The sequence below is a fragment of the Styela clava genome, chromosome 8 (assembly GCF_964204865.1).
Source record: "Styela clava chromosome 8, kaStyClav1.hap1.2, whole genome shotgun sequence".
NCBI classification, from domain to species: domain Eukaryota; kingdom Metazoa; phylum Chordata; class Ascidiacea; order Stolidobranchia; family Styelidae; genus Styela; species Styela clava.
Window position 1 is genome coordinate 9481783 of NC_135257.1, and position 12838 is coordinate 9494620.

Below are 12838 nucleotides of genomic sequence, written 5' to 3' on the forward strand. Positions count from 1 at the left end.
TTAACGCGAACATAACATGAACAAAAGTACAAACATAAAAAGACAACGAGTCCGGGACCAGTACCCAGGATATTGTTGACTTTTCATTTTACGTTGGCGATAAAGACGATCAAAGCCGACACGAAAGAAAGCAATCAGAATGGAATTAATTTGCAAACTTAGGCTCCAAGTTCACTCCTATATTTGCGCTCAGCGTTTGTTCCCAATGATCGCACAATATCTTTATAGTTAGTCGAAAAGAGTGCACAGTTTTGCGAGAAATGAAAAAAAAAATGACGTTGATGTCCACCAGGGTGCAAGACTTGACACATACCTAATAATAAAAACCGGCATTTGATTTGAACGTAGATAGATGGCAGGAATAATCACACCAAAATCACCAAAGATACTTATGTATAGTAAAATGTATGTGAAAAGTCTGCTTACCAACTTTATAGGGCGGGCCGCAAAAAACACTTCAGCGGGCCGAATGTTGGGCAGCCTTGATCTACATCACTGGTTCGCAAACTGGGGACCGCGAAGCAATTTTAGGGGGGCCGCGAGACAATTGAAACCTCGGCACAGAAGTAGTGGGATTTGAAGAAAAATTTAGATGTCATGCTTTTACAGCGTTTCTCCCATGCACGACACGCTCTCCGAAGACATTATTACGTAACAAACGTTGGTTTACGTAGCAAGTACCGTAAATCCGAGCGAGCGAGCGAAGGCGTGTGCAACAGATTGTACATTTTCTCGCTTCTCATTGAACTGTTTTAATGTCATTCAATAGATGAATGCTTGATATACCGCGTTGCTATTTGCTTTCATTGCTATAGTGGACCGCTAGTCATCAGCAAAATCGAAAAGGGACCGTTATGCATAATTTTTCAAAAAGTTTGAAAACCACTGATCTACACAATCATATAATAATATGTCTGCAAAGTACGCCAACCATTTAAGACTTTCAATATCTTCCAAATTATTATGGCGATTTACACACCCTCGCTATGTATTGTAGCAATACATTTCGCCAGGGAGATGTTATAGCAAATTTTTAGGGCCATCCAAATTCACATTAAAGGAGAAACAACAAAGACGATTTATGAATACAACAAAGAGCAGCCAAGAGAATAATTTCATATACAATATTCAAAGATAAAATTTATAGCTTGTCGAGGTTGACGAATAATTTTGTTCAGCATGATAACCTGCAAAATATAATCACGGCATGCTTGAAATTTCAGCAATCACTAATAATTGCCAAATTATTCTGGTCCCAAGTTTCCAATTTTTTTTACTAAATTTCTTTGAGAATTTGACATTTGAGAATATTGAAATCACTGTATTTTAATGCCAAACATATTAAACTGCATTGGGAAAAAGTGACCGAAGTCGACATCAGATACTGTTTATTTTATTTTCAAAAGAATTTGCTCAAAGCAAGGTCATGTATGCTCACTCAGAGAGAGAGGTAGAAATGTTGCAAAAACAGGATTCGAGACATCCCATTAACTTCATCACAGATTACAGAAACTAATGATACAAATCCACCAATAATTTCTTCAAACTGCTGAAGTGAGCTCAGTTTCGAAAAACCAGCAGTGGTTTGAACTAAATAAAAAACAATGATGAGAATTGCTTGTGAGAGGCTGTTTATTCCAAGTTTCAGAGGAAGGTGATTCGATATGCGAACATTGAATGTAAAGGCACTTCAGTAAAATGAAGTTTATATAGTTTAAATTAAACTAATGGTGAAAGTGAGACCAGTTTTCACGTTTTAATGAAGCCAGTAATAAGTAAACCTTTAGCAAAACTACATATGCGGGCCACTGGCTGAGCATATGTCCTTCACATAAAAATAACACTATCCACTGAAATCTCCATTACTGTAGTTTGACTCTGAAAATAAAGTTGCTTCAATCTGCCGTCCTCCAAACCAGCGGTTATTTAAACTTTCTACAGCAGTGGCTGTTGATGAACTCAATTCAAATTCAACGAAAATCTTGACAATACACGGTGCATCATCTTCTTCACCTTGTTTTTCTTTGTAAATAATAACTTTTTTAACCACACCAAACTTTCCACATTCTTCCGTTACCTCCGCTTCTAAATCTTCATCGATTTCTTCCACACTCACCATATTGCAAAGTTTCATTATTTTTGATGTCACTGAAGTGTTTTCAACTGGTATTGTTATTACACCAGGCAGTTCCGCCAAGTTTCCTTGGAAATTTTGATGAGTTATACCGAGAGTGGGAGTAATTACCCCAGGTGGAGGCACAGATGCTACTTGTTGAGGCTGGGTTGGTAATATATTAGGGATCACTACTTTTGGTGGGGCAACTGTTGGGCGTATTATAGTTCCAGGCAGTGCGGATAGTGGCACTGTGATTGGCAAATTATCGGCAGGGGACTGAACTGCAGGTGTGTCAAGAAGACTGGGAACACCCATCAAATTACTGGCTAATGAGTTTCCTTTCAACGTTGGGGGAGGTGGACCAATACCTCTGCCAACTCTAAGATTCTGTCCTCCTAGATCAAACAAGTTCATTGATGTAATAGCGTCTTTAGCTGACTGTAGGGTCTCATATTCTATGGATCCATATCCTTTATGTTTCCCAGATGTTGGATCTGGAGCAAGCGTGCATGATGTAATGTTACCAAATGCAGAAAACACAGATTTCAAATCTTCGATTGACAAATCTTCGTGAACAGAAGACACATATACCCTTTTTGAAGTTTTTGATTCCTCTAAAATTTGGTCAATAATCGGATGACTTTGTGGCATATTTGATGGTCGACCAACTTTAATTGGCCTGCCACCCAACAACATACCAGACATCTGTTCCATCGCAAGTTGAGCAGCATCCGGTGTTTCATATTCAATAAATGCGAATCCTTTATGTTTGCCAGTTATTGGATCAAATGACATGTTAATAGTTTTTATCACTCCAAATTGTCCGAAAGCAGTACGGACGATCTCTTCTCTTAGGTCATAGAATATAGAACCAACATATACTCGACACATTAGTACGAGGGCTTGTTGTCTCTGTAATTGCATTGCTTGAGTCATTGTGCCATCCTCTCCAGGCTTTGGCAATAGTCCAGCTTCAATTTGTTGCTTTTTCAAAACATGCTTTACACTTTCCTGCATAGCATATTGCTTAGCTTTCATGAGAGCTCCTTGTTGTTCAGGTGATAACTGTGGAAGTGACTTTTTTGCAGCAATTGCTGAATACTGTACAGTTCCAATTCCAGCAGCCATATTGACAAAATTTACCTTGATTTTTGAGTAAAATTATATTTCCCAACTATTATTTACTGTTTTGAAGTGCTGAAGAAAAAATAGAATCAAACAAGTATCTGATTTGATTCCATAAATAACTGTTATAAGCAAATGATAAAATTAATTGCTCACATTTTCAGCCCAAGTTGAATAGTCTGATCAATGAAATATAAAATAATAAGATTACTCAAGATATATCATTGATTTCCAACCTTTTCAAACCGCGGAACACTTCTAGATCATGAATTTTTCGAGGAACACAGAACAAAAATATCTGATTTTGTTGAAACTATCCGAATTATCAATAACTTCCATCAGATTTAGCGTACAAATGAAATTACAATAAGACTAATTGACTTGAGTTGTAAATAGAAGCAACAAGTTTAGATTCCTGACTACCTACACAGAACAAGAGTACGTTGAAATACCAATGAAAATTATTTAAAATTCTCCCTGTACTTCTATCATTGACTAATTTTAGTGTTTCTTTAAGGAGTAAATTGTAAATAGCATCTGAGTCTGTGAGTGGCTTAATTTAATTTGGTACGGTACGTTTTCGTTAACGTTTTAGTGTTTAGCCACCGTTTCGGAAATAAACTAGGAAGTCTGTTCCTAGAGAAACGTTTGTTATGCAGAATCTTTTTAAAAACTAAATACATGATCGGTGGATTTGAATTTCCTTCTGTTATCAAAAAATATGATAAAATTATTTAAAAAAATGGGGAACAACAATTTGACGCGAAACACCTGTTGAAAATCACTACTGCACTAGGCTATATCATGCTCATGGCCCGACTAAAGATTACAATATTTAATAAAAATCAACTAATACAGGTACGGTACTGAGAATTACTCACATCTGCACAGGGAATTACGGTATAGCACGAGTTGAAAACAAAAATAAAAAACTTTTTTCATTGTCATCTGATTGTCAATTAACTCTTACTCTGAACTTAACTCCAAAGACTTTAAGTGAACAGCAGGTTTTACACATGTGCAGTAGTATTAAGCACAAACAGGATTCAGAACTGGCAAAAGACAGGAGTCCCCGTCACGTTTACGTTTCTGCTGGCCACCATACAGCAATACTTATGTGGCATTTTGTTGGGACAGGAGATGTCAGATTTGAAGCATAGCTTATTTCAGACACTTAAACATCTGAACAATGCTGAAACTATGCAGCATTTTTTTTTTTTTGTTTTTTTTTTATGATTCCACAATGTGGTTTATGCATTTGTTCATTACTGCATTATCACGATGGCTGCCTATTTGGCTTGGCCACCCCCTGAATTTAGTGTTCACTGACCACTCATTTATTGCTCTGTCGATTGAATGAGTTAATTTGTCGAGGTCAAAGTTCGGGTAGGTAAGACCTAAGTGGTGGAAGCAGACACGAAATGAACTGAATCGTTTCGTTATTATGTTGTTGTTAGTGTATTTCTTCCAATCGTTATGAAAAAATCATTCTCTTTAGTTATTAGACCAATTTCGGTTAAAGATTATATTTTTTGCAATGGACCTTTCCCCGAGCATCGACTTCCTTGTTTACTTCGTGACATTGGCCAATCAGCAAGATGCAAAAAGTGACGTAACAATGCCCCCTTTTCGCATCCGCTCAGACAGTTTTCTCACTCAGACAGATTTTCAAACGTGGTTGTAAACATTACCTCGTTTTTAAACTCTATTCGTTAGTTTTCAGTTGTGTTTCGGAAACTTAAATAAAAATCAGATAATTCAATGATCACTCTGTCTTCCCAGGAGTTTTATAATTTAATTGCAGTGATAAAAATTAGCGTAGAAATAGCTGTGATAGACTATCCTGAAATTCTTTACCGGTACTTTTAAAAAACAGATTGTTGTGTGCGATGAATCATAATAATGGTTTGAAACATATACCCCATTTTACATGCGCCAACTCGCAAAAGCACTCCTAAAATAGCACTGAAAATTTTGCAATGGTAAAAAATAGGAAGAATTTTCCGGGGGTCAAAGTCCATTGCAGCGGTTACCTACTAGGTACGGTATTTCGTGTCCATATATTTGAGCATTAATCTCTTGTTATGTTGTTTTTCGTGTTGTGAGAAATCGCCTTTCTCTTTAATTAGAGTACTGGACGAATTGCTTTGTAATTTTCAGTGGTTCAAGATTGATGTTGTGGCTAGGAGGCTATTACTTTTATTTCTCAGTACAGTATTTCGAAAATATCTGCGAGTTCTGTGGATTTAATCTTTAGAAAAATATCGCGCATAAGTTTCTCGAGTGAAGATGACTAAACGACCTACGGTAGTCCTACTCTAATCTACAGTAACTAACCAAAACGTAAACCAGTTTTATTGTAGTCAAATTATTCCAACTCCAAGCCAGGCCTTTGCCCCGTGACCTTCACAAATGAAACTCTATTTTAAAAATTTATTATTAATATGCAACTCACATAACGTGGGAACACAAAACACACGAAAAATCATATTGAAGAGATGTTTTGGATTAGGTAACAAATTGAAAAATATTATAAATTCTCGAATATCTTTGCAAATATACAAAACATAACTAAACAGTGGGCGAGATATAGATATAAATCATATGAAATATAATCTGAAACACTAAAGACTATAAATTATTTCGTTTGTTTTCACAGTATATTTCCATTACGCTATACTAAGTTATGTCAAATAAACACTTTTCAAACTATATAGTAAAACAAAATAAAAATAAACACTCTCTTATTTATTAACAATAACATATATATATATATAAAGTTGCACTAGCGGAACGGTTTATACTATAATACTTTATATCATTCAAATTCCACGACTGTTAATAGCTAAGAATGCGTGAATACCCTTTACGTCATAAATTAAAGGATCAACATCACATTTCATTGGAATAGTAAATAAAATGTTGCCACCTTGATTCATTTTATGGTGATAGACCGGACATTTGAATATGTTTCTTACTTCTGATGATATATCAGGCCTGGATGAACAATTTATAAATTATTATAAGACACATTCACACTGAGTTTTATATTTTATATACAAGATTTACTTGTTTAACCTAACAATTCACAATAGGTCAAAATGTATTTCCAGTGTACACAATAAGGCTGAAAATGAAATATGGACAATACTAATAATGTTTTGCAAAATCAGAAACATGAGGTGATTAAACTCCCAACTTTTTTACATAAATTTACTCAAAGCAAGTTTTATTGGGCTCAACTAAATGTTGAAGGAGTACAAGTATAAAAAAACACTTTGGTGATGCAGGAGATGACTGCATTTTGGATACAACATCCGCCTCATAATTAAATTTTAATTCCCATCCTATACAAATGGTCACACAGATGCAAATGAAAAGTGATCCAACTCAGGGTGATCCAAACCCAGGCCCGCGGGCCACATGTGGCCCGCAGCGTCATTATCTATGGCCCGCGTCGCCTTTACTGAAGGATAATCAAAAAATCGCATTTGGTGTTGTTTCGTCATAAAAAAAAAACAGAAAATCTTTTCGACTTTTTGTTACATCACTAATGTCACTGTATTGACTAGTGTCTCGGCTAGCTGAAGCAACCAACGAAGTTGAATTGGGTGTGATTGGGTAGTCCAAATTGTTCAATGGCTTTGATCTATTTGGTTGCGAATATATCCCAACAGTTATAATAACTAAATAATAATGTTATGGCCTGAGTATATAATTCGTTTCGATGATGTGTTGCAGCCAGCCTGAACAGTATTACAAAAAATGCTTCTAATATGTTATAAAAATTAGTACCATACTTACTCTCCTATACCTTACATTTGTTAAAATATGATAATCAATCATTCAGCAGTTATGGCAAATATAATCTCTAACGGCATTTTGCTATCATGTTAGCAATGAGCATTTCCAAAATTTGAGGAATTTTGCTTTGAGAACCCTATCGATGTTCGAGATCACTTACATTTGCTGGAGCACTTTCTCCCTTATGAAAAGTTTGAAATCTTACATTAAATGTAGTTATAGCAAAACTTTTGAATGTTTCGGTCATTTTTTTGGCGTATTTTGTATGATTTATTTTGATAAATGACAAACAATGATCAATCGTTTGCACAATAAAAGTGTTTGTTGTTTACATATTTCTGACGCTCTTGTGGCCTGCGAACAATGCAAAAATAATTTTGTGGCCCGCGAAGACGACAATATTGGACCACCCTGATCTAACAAATCCTGAGGAATGTAGTGAATAGTGATTCAATATTTTTACAAATAAAATATATAAACTTGCGGGTACTAATGATTCAAGGAAAGATAATTTACCTATTGTATCTGGGCCTCTTTTCTACTGACAAGCACACATTAGGCAACTTATGGCATTTGTCAGAGGCTGTTTCTTGAATTGTATTAAATCTATCATCATACACAGCATGTTGCAACCAAATTCCTTCCAACATTATCGAATCTTGCATTAGGTCAGATGAAGATGCAGGAAGGTGTTTTGAAATCACCTGAAATAAGTTTGTATAAATAATATTATTAATAGTCAAGTATCAGGCAAAAACATGTCCGATTATTATTATTTTTTTTGTGAAAGACAGCATTGCCCCCTTGTTCTAGTTTAAGATTGAAGAATTGTCCCATAAAAATACACAAAGATTTAGCTCCCATGAAACAGTGTAACGACTATATATTTCAAGTTGAAAACAGAAGAACACAGTTTTCACTACTTCAGACCTTAACCCTAACATCTTGAATGAAAAAGGATATATTTCTGTTCTATGCACACTTCAAAGATGAAAATTAAAATATCATAAATTATGCAAATTTTTTTTATTTGAGAAGAAGATACAACCAAAACAGTAAGAGTTCTAAGCTCTCATGTATATTGCAAAATTAACTAACTAGTCAATTGCAGTCACAATATTTCCAGTTTTTATTTTCTCAAATGTTGTTGTTGTTTAATTGTACAGTGCTTCATGAACGAATATGACTTAGAATAACAGGTTGGAAAAGGAGGTGGCTACTGTGTTAATAAGGTTTGATAGATTGAAGAATTAGTAACGATTAGCCAAATCATCGCAAATAACTGCAATTTTTCAACATCAGGCCTATTTACCAAGAAATCTGATAAGAATCCAATAAACTAACATTGAGTTGAAACCAGAAATTTAATGTGAACAAGTAAATATTTTTTCAGGGTAGCTAAGCAGAAATAAGCATACATATTCAATGAACATTGTTTACCTCCACTTTAAATTGAAGTCTTTGTATGTCTTGCAACATGTTTTTAGCAACTTCAGCTAAGAATGACTTCAAAAACATGTCTGGCCTCATAAAAGTGGCAAGATTGTAACATGAAAGTGTTTGTGTCGCTGATGACTTTCTTCTCGTTTGTCCAATCTGTAATATTTGATTAGCAGATGTATGAATGATACGATTGCTGCGTTGCCAGGAAGTATGGGAAATAAGTATTTCATTATTTAGACCTTTGCAGATTTAGCAAAATATTGAATATTTATTTCATTCTGTAATTATTTGACTATATAATTTTTACGTAAGGGTTGCATTTAACAATAAACTTTTTCTATAAATAGACAGCTAACGTCATCACTGGTAAACTTATAGGATTTATTTAAAAGAGTCAATCAACTATTTTCTGCCATTAGTAATTTTTCAACTTCCATTTAAAATCTAGTATTTGGACATATTTCACGCATACAAATAATAAAGTTCAATTTTCATCGATCAGAGTGCATTATCTGTTATGAATACATTCTAACGGCCCCTTGTTATAAAAGATAGCTCTAAATATTCTCGATCACTTGCGATTAAATTTTAAAATTTTTATATTGATTACTAATTTTTGTTTAATTGTGTCAACATAAGGAACAAAATACTAACAACTACTATTCAAAAGATAGCAAAATTTTTAGGGATCAAATAGCTTGTTAAATTTAAACATACCATATTCACAGTGAAGGATTCCGCTGATAAGTGAGAAGTAAGTGACAACCGTTCATATTTTGGCAAGACGTTCCCAATGTTTTGTAAATATTTTATCCATTTTATTATTGAATACTCAGTAAAGAATAAAAATATTTCTGAGTGTTTCTCAATCCAAAACGTAGGAAGTTTGTTAGTTAATACAGCATTGATTACGTTCAGTACAGTTGGATTTACCTAAAGAGATATGAAACATTATTTAACGAAATTTGATGACTAGATTGATTTTTACCATCTTACCAAAATTCCTCTCCTTAAAAATCTCAGCAATCCATTGCCTTTTGAGTCAACAAGATACTTTTGAATCACATTAAAATGAACTATTTTTATTACATACAAGATGGACCATATCCAGGGACATGCATCTGGAATGATTAATTTATTAGCTATTCGTATACCTGAACTGCTAACCAGATGGAAAGCTTTGGTTCACAACATGATCGAGTCGTACCGTTGGCTTTCCTCAGCATCAGGATATATTAATAATAAAAAAAATTCTATCACTTAACATTGTAATTAGCTTTACCTCAATTTGACCTTTCGAAGCTGCTATACAAGCCTGAATATCTGTTTTCAATAAATGAACAGCAGTGCTGATACGAGCATATTCTCTATGATAAAAGTCATACAATGGCCCAGATTTTGACAGCATATTTTCTTCATCCTCATTAAGGCTTGGAATTGAGATATTTTGAACCTATAAAAACCAATATGCATTAGAAAAAGCTTGATCTTGAATATTACATTGGAAATCAATTTCTATGGTCAACATAATAGCAAAACCATGGTTTAACATTTGATTTACAGGTACCAGCCCAATTTAATTTATGACAAGGGACACATTTCCCATTTTCTCTTAGTCCCTGATCAGAAAAATGGCAAGTTTCAAAGCATAAATTCTGAATTTCTCTTTGTATGACATTACAAAAAATGTAGTATTCAAACCATAATTGCTTATGATAATGTAGGACAAGATTTAAAGTCTTGCAACTGTACCTGCGTGAGAATATTCTCGAGTTGTTGCTGAACTTCCATTTCTTTGATTGTTAATATGTTTAGATTATAAGCCCTATAATCATTGTTCTCTTCAGTTACACCAGCACGATTTATTTCAAATTTTGCACTTGCTTTGACACCACTCAACAACCTTTCATTGTTATCATAAATTGAAGAACGCTCTGCAGAGTTGGGAAGGTTTAACTTGACCAGATCAGCTTTCTGCAGAAAATATAAATCAAGTTAACATTTGGAAATGATTTACCAAACCCATTATTTCATATTGCCAGATTCTCAAATAAATCTTGAGTTTTTAGCAATTTAGCTCATAATATCACATAGCAATTCAGGAACTTTTACATCAGTATGACTTAATGTTAGACTCCCTCATACATCAGGCTCTGGGTGACCCTTACTGGTTTATCGCGTCTCTCCTTTCACATTTTTTTTCACTCTGTATGACAAGTTTGTATTTTCAGAATGTAAAAAAATGAAACCACTGACCGAATAGGAAAATCCTATTCTAATATGGTATTGAGATGACTGGTTGACAAAAATAAACATTTTTCTCATGTACAAAGTTGGTGCAAAAGACTGTTGATGATGGAGCCAGTAAATCTCATTTTTCATAAACCTCAAACCTGCATCTATCATCGTAATTTAATAAAGATTAGGTAGGACCCTAATGTTTGTATCATTGGCCAAGCTGTAATATGAGATCTGAAACTATTGAAAAACAGGCAAAACAGTAGTGAACAAATAATGAACATACTGGCATTAACGAATTGAATCCTTGATCAGATTTTTTAGGAGCTCTCAACAATGTTTGTAATTCATGATGAATTCCTTTGTTCCTTGTTTGATACCTGATATCAAATACTTTTTCTGGTGACAACAAACATTCTTCAATGAAGTATTTCCGTTCATTCAGTTTTCTATATATAGAAAAAGCATATTGAAGAATTCCTGAACAATTTTATAATAATAGAAGTGAAATAAATAAAACAAATTACGGTACATACTAGAAATTTGCCATCAAAATTATTCGAAAATATACTGTTGTAATTTGTGAAGAGAAACCTTTTTTGAACATGTTATAGTTATTTATATGCAGAGGTAAAAAAACTATCATTATAATATGAATTTATTTTAGAATCTATGATTTAGTGAGAATTATGCAATCGTTCTTTATATATATAGGTTTCAGTCCCTTTACACAACTTGATGTAAAGTAGACGAACAAAATTAGTTACCTCCATATTTGTACACACACTTCTGGAGCGCCCTTTTATCAACATTAAATATGTAATTAATTTTGTACAATTTCTGGTATTTCACTTACTTTTCATCTGTAATTGAGTCAGATAATAGTGCTTTGCATATTGGTATAACACCATCTGTATTTCCATCATGAACAAACGTTTGGCTCCATTTATAAACATCAAGTATATCTTCATCTGTATGTTGAGGCGCATTTACCCTATCATACATCTGTCTCTGAAGAAGTATTGCATGCAATAAAGAGAGTTGAATCTTGAGAACGTGGTTATCATTTGAAATTGTATTATTCTGTTCTTGAGACATTGGAGGCTCTTTTTTAGACGGCTTTGACTGTAAATTTAAAACATGTTCTGGGTGTGGGTCTCCCGCTGTTAATTGATTGAATTTCAGCTTGACAAGACCTTGGTGTGTGCATGGTAGTTCCAGATTTATAATGGCTGCATTTTGTAAAAGAACACTAGGAATGATAGTTCTTGAGTAGAAGCCATGGGTTGGTCGTAAAATCAGCCACAAGCGGAAATTTTCGTTCACTGGTAGACGATGGGTCAGTATTTCTTCCATTGATATGGATTCAGACTGTTTGCTTAATCTTTCTGAATCCAAGTCTCCATCTTCTGTTGTTATCGTTGAAATTGAACGAGTTGTGATTTCTTCACCGACTCCTTTGACACTGTTGTCATCCATATTTTTGGAAGGAAAACTAATGTCCACATCATGCAATGCTGACAGAGAGTACAGTAAATTTAAAAACTTGTCAGGCCAGCTGTCAGCCAATTCACAGTTATGGAGAATAAGCCAATGTCCTTCACTCATGCATTCCAATAAAACTTCTCCGAGGTCGTCAGAAAATGGCGCAGCTCTGAAATAAATTAAAGATGATGATCAAGCCTCAACATAAGTTTAGAATGGAGGCAAGTGGCTTCAATTTAATTTCCATTTTTAAAATAAGTATATTGCAGTTTACAGTTTAATGATAGTAATACATGCCGGTTATAAGCAAACAATATAGTTTGGCCAACTTTTCAAATGTCAATACAGACGATTTCATCATAGCAATGAATAATAAAATTAAAGGAAATATTTTCTTTGCATTGCCCTGAAGGAGTTTGCCTGTACAGACATTCGAAAGATTGCCCAAACCATATTGTTCATTTCTTACTAGTTGTGCATACATTATTATGATAAGTTTTTCAATATCATGTTTCTAGTAAAAAATTATTAATAGTTAAGTCATGTATTACGTATATAGATCGACCACCAAAATTCACTTTCTTATAATTTTGTATTGTATGATTACAGGAAATATCTTGTGTGTAT

General features: G+C 34.0%; 1 protein-coding gene and 1 pseudogene across 1 annotated transcript in view; both read right to left on the reverse strand.

Annotated features, from left to right (window-relative positions):
* Positions 1 to 1614: 1614 nt before the first annotated feature.
* Positions 1615 to 3358, reverse strand: LOC120346121 (poly(U)-binding-splicing factor PUF60 pseudogene; annotated as a pseudogene).
* Positions 3359 to 5662: 2304 nt separating this feature from the next.
* The window catches only part of LOC120345499 (dynein heavy chain domain-containing protein 1-like), a 77613-nt gene continuing 70437 nt past the window's right edge, over positions 5663 to 12838 (reverse strand). The window contains exons 95-102 of the mRNA XM_039414965.2: positions 11583 to 12380; positions 11013 to 11175; positions 10241 to 10462; positions 9771 to 9941; positions 9206 to 9421; positions 8486 to 8641; positions 7562 to 7749; positions 5663 to 6238 (exon numbers count right to left, since the gene is read on the reverse strand). Coding sequence (XP_039270899.2) covers positions 6064 to 6238; positions 7562 to 7749; positions 8486 to 8641; positions 9206 to 9421; positions 9771 to 9941; positions 10241 to 10462; positions 11013 to 11175; positions 11583 to 12380 — 2089 coding nt within the window. The 3' untranslated portion in view covers positions 5663 to 6063. The remainder of the gene's footprint in view (positions 6239 to 7561; positions 7750 to 8485; positions 8642 to 9205; positions 9422 to 9770; positions 9942 to 10240; positions 10463 to 11012; positions 11176 to 11582; positions 12381 to 12838) is intronic.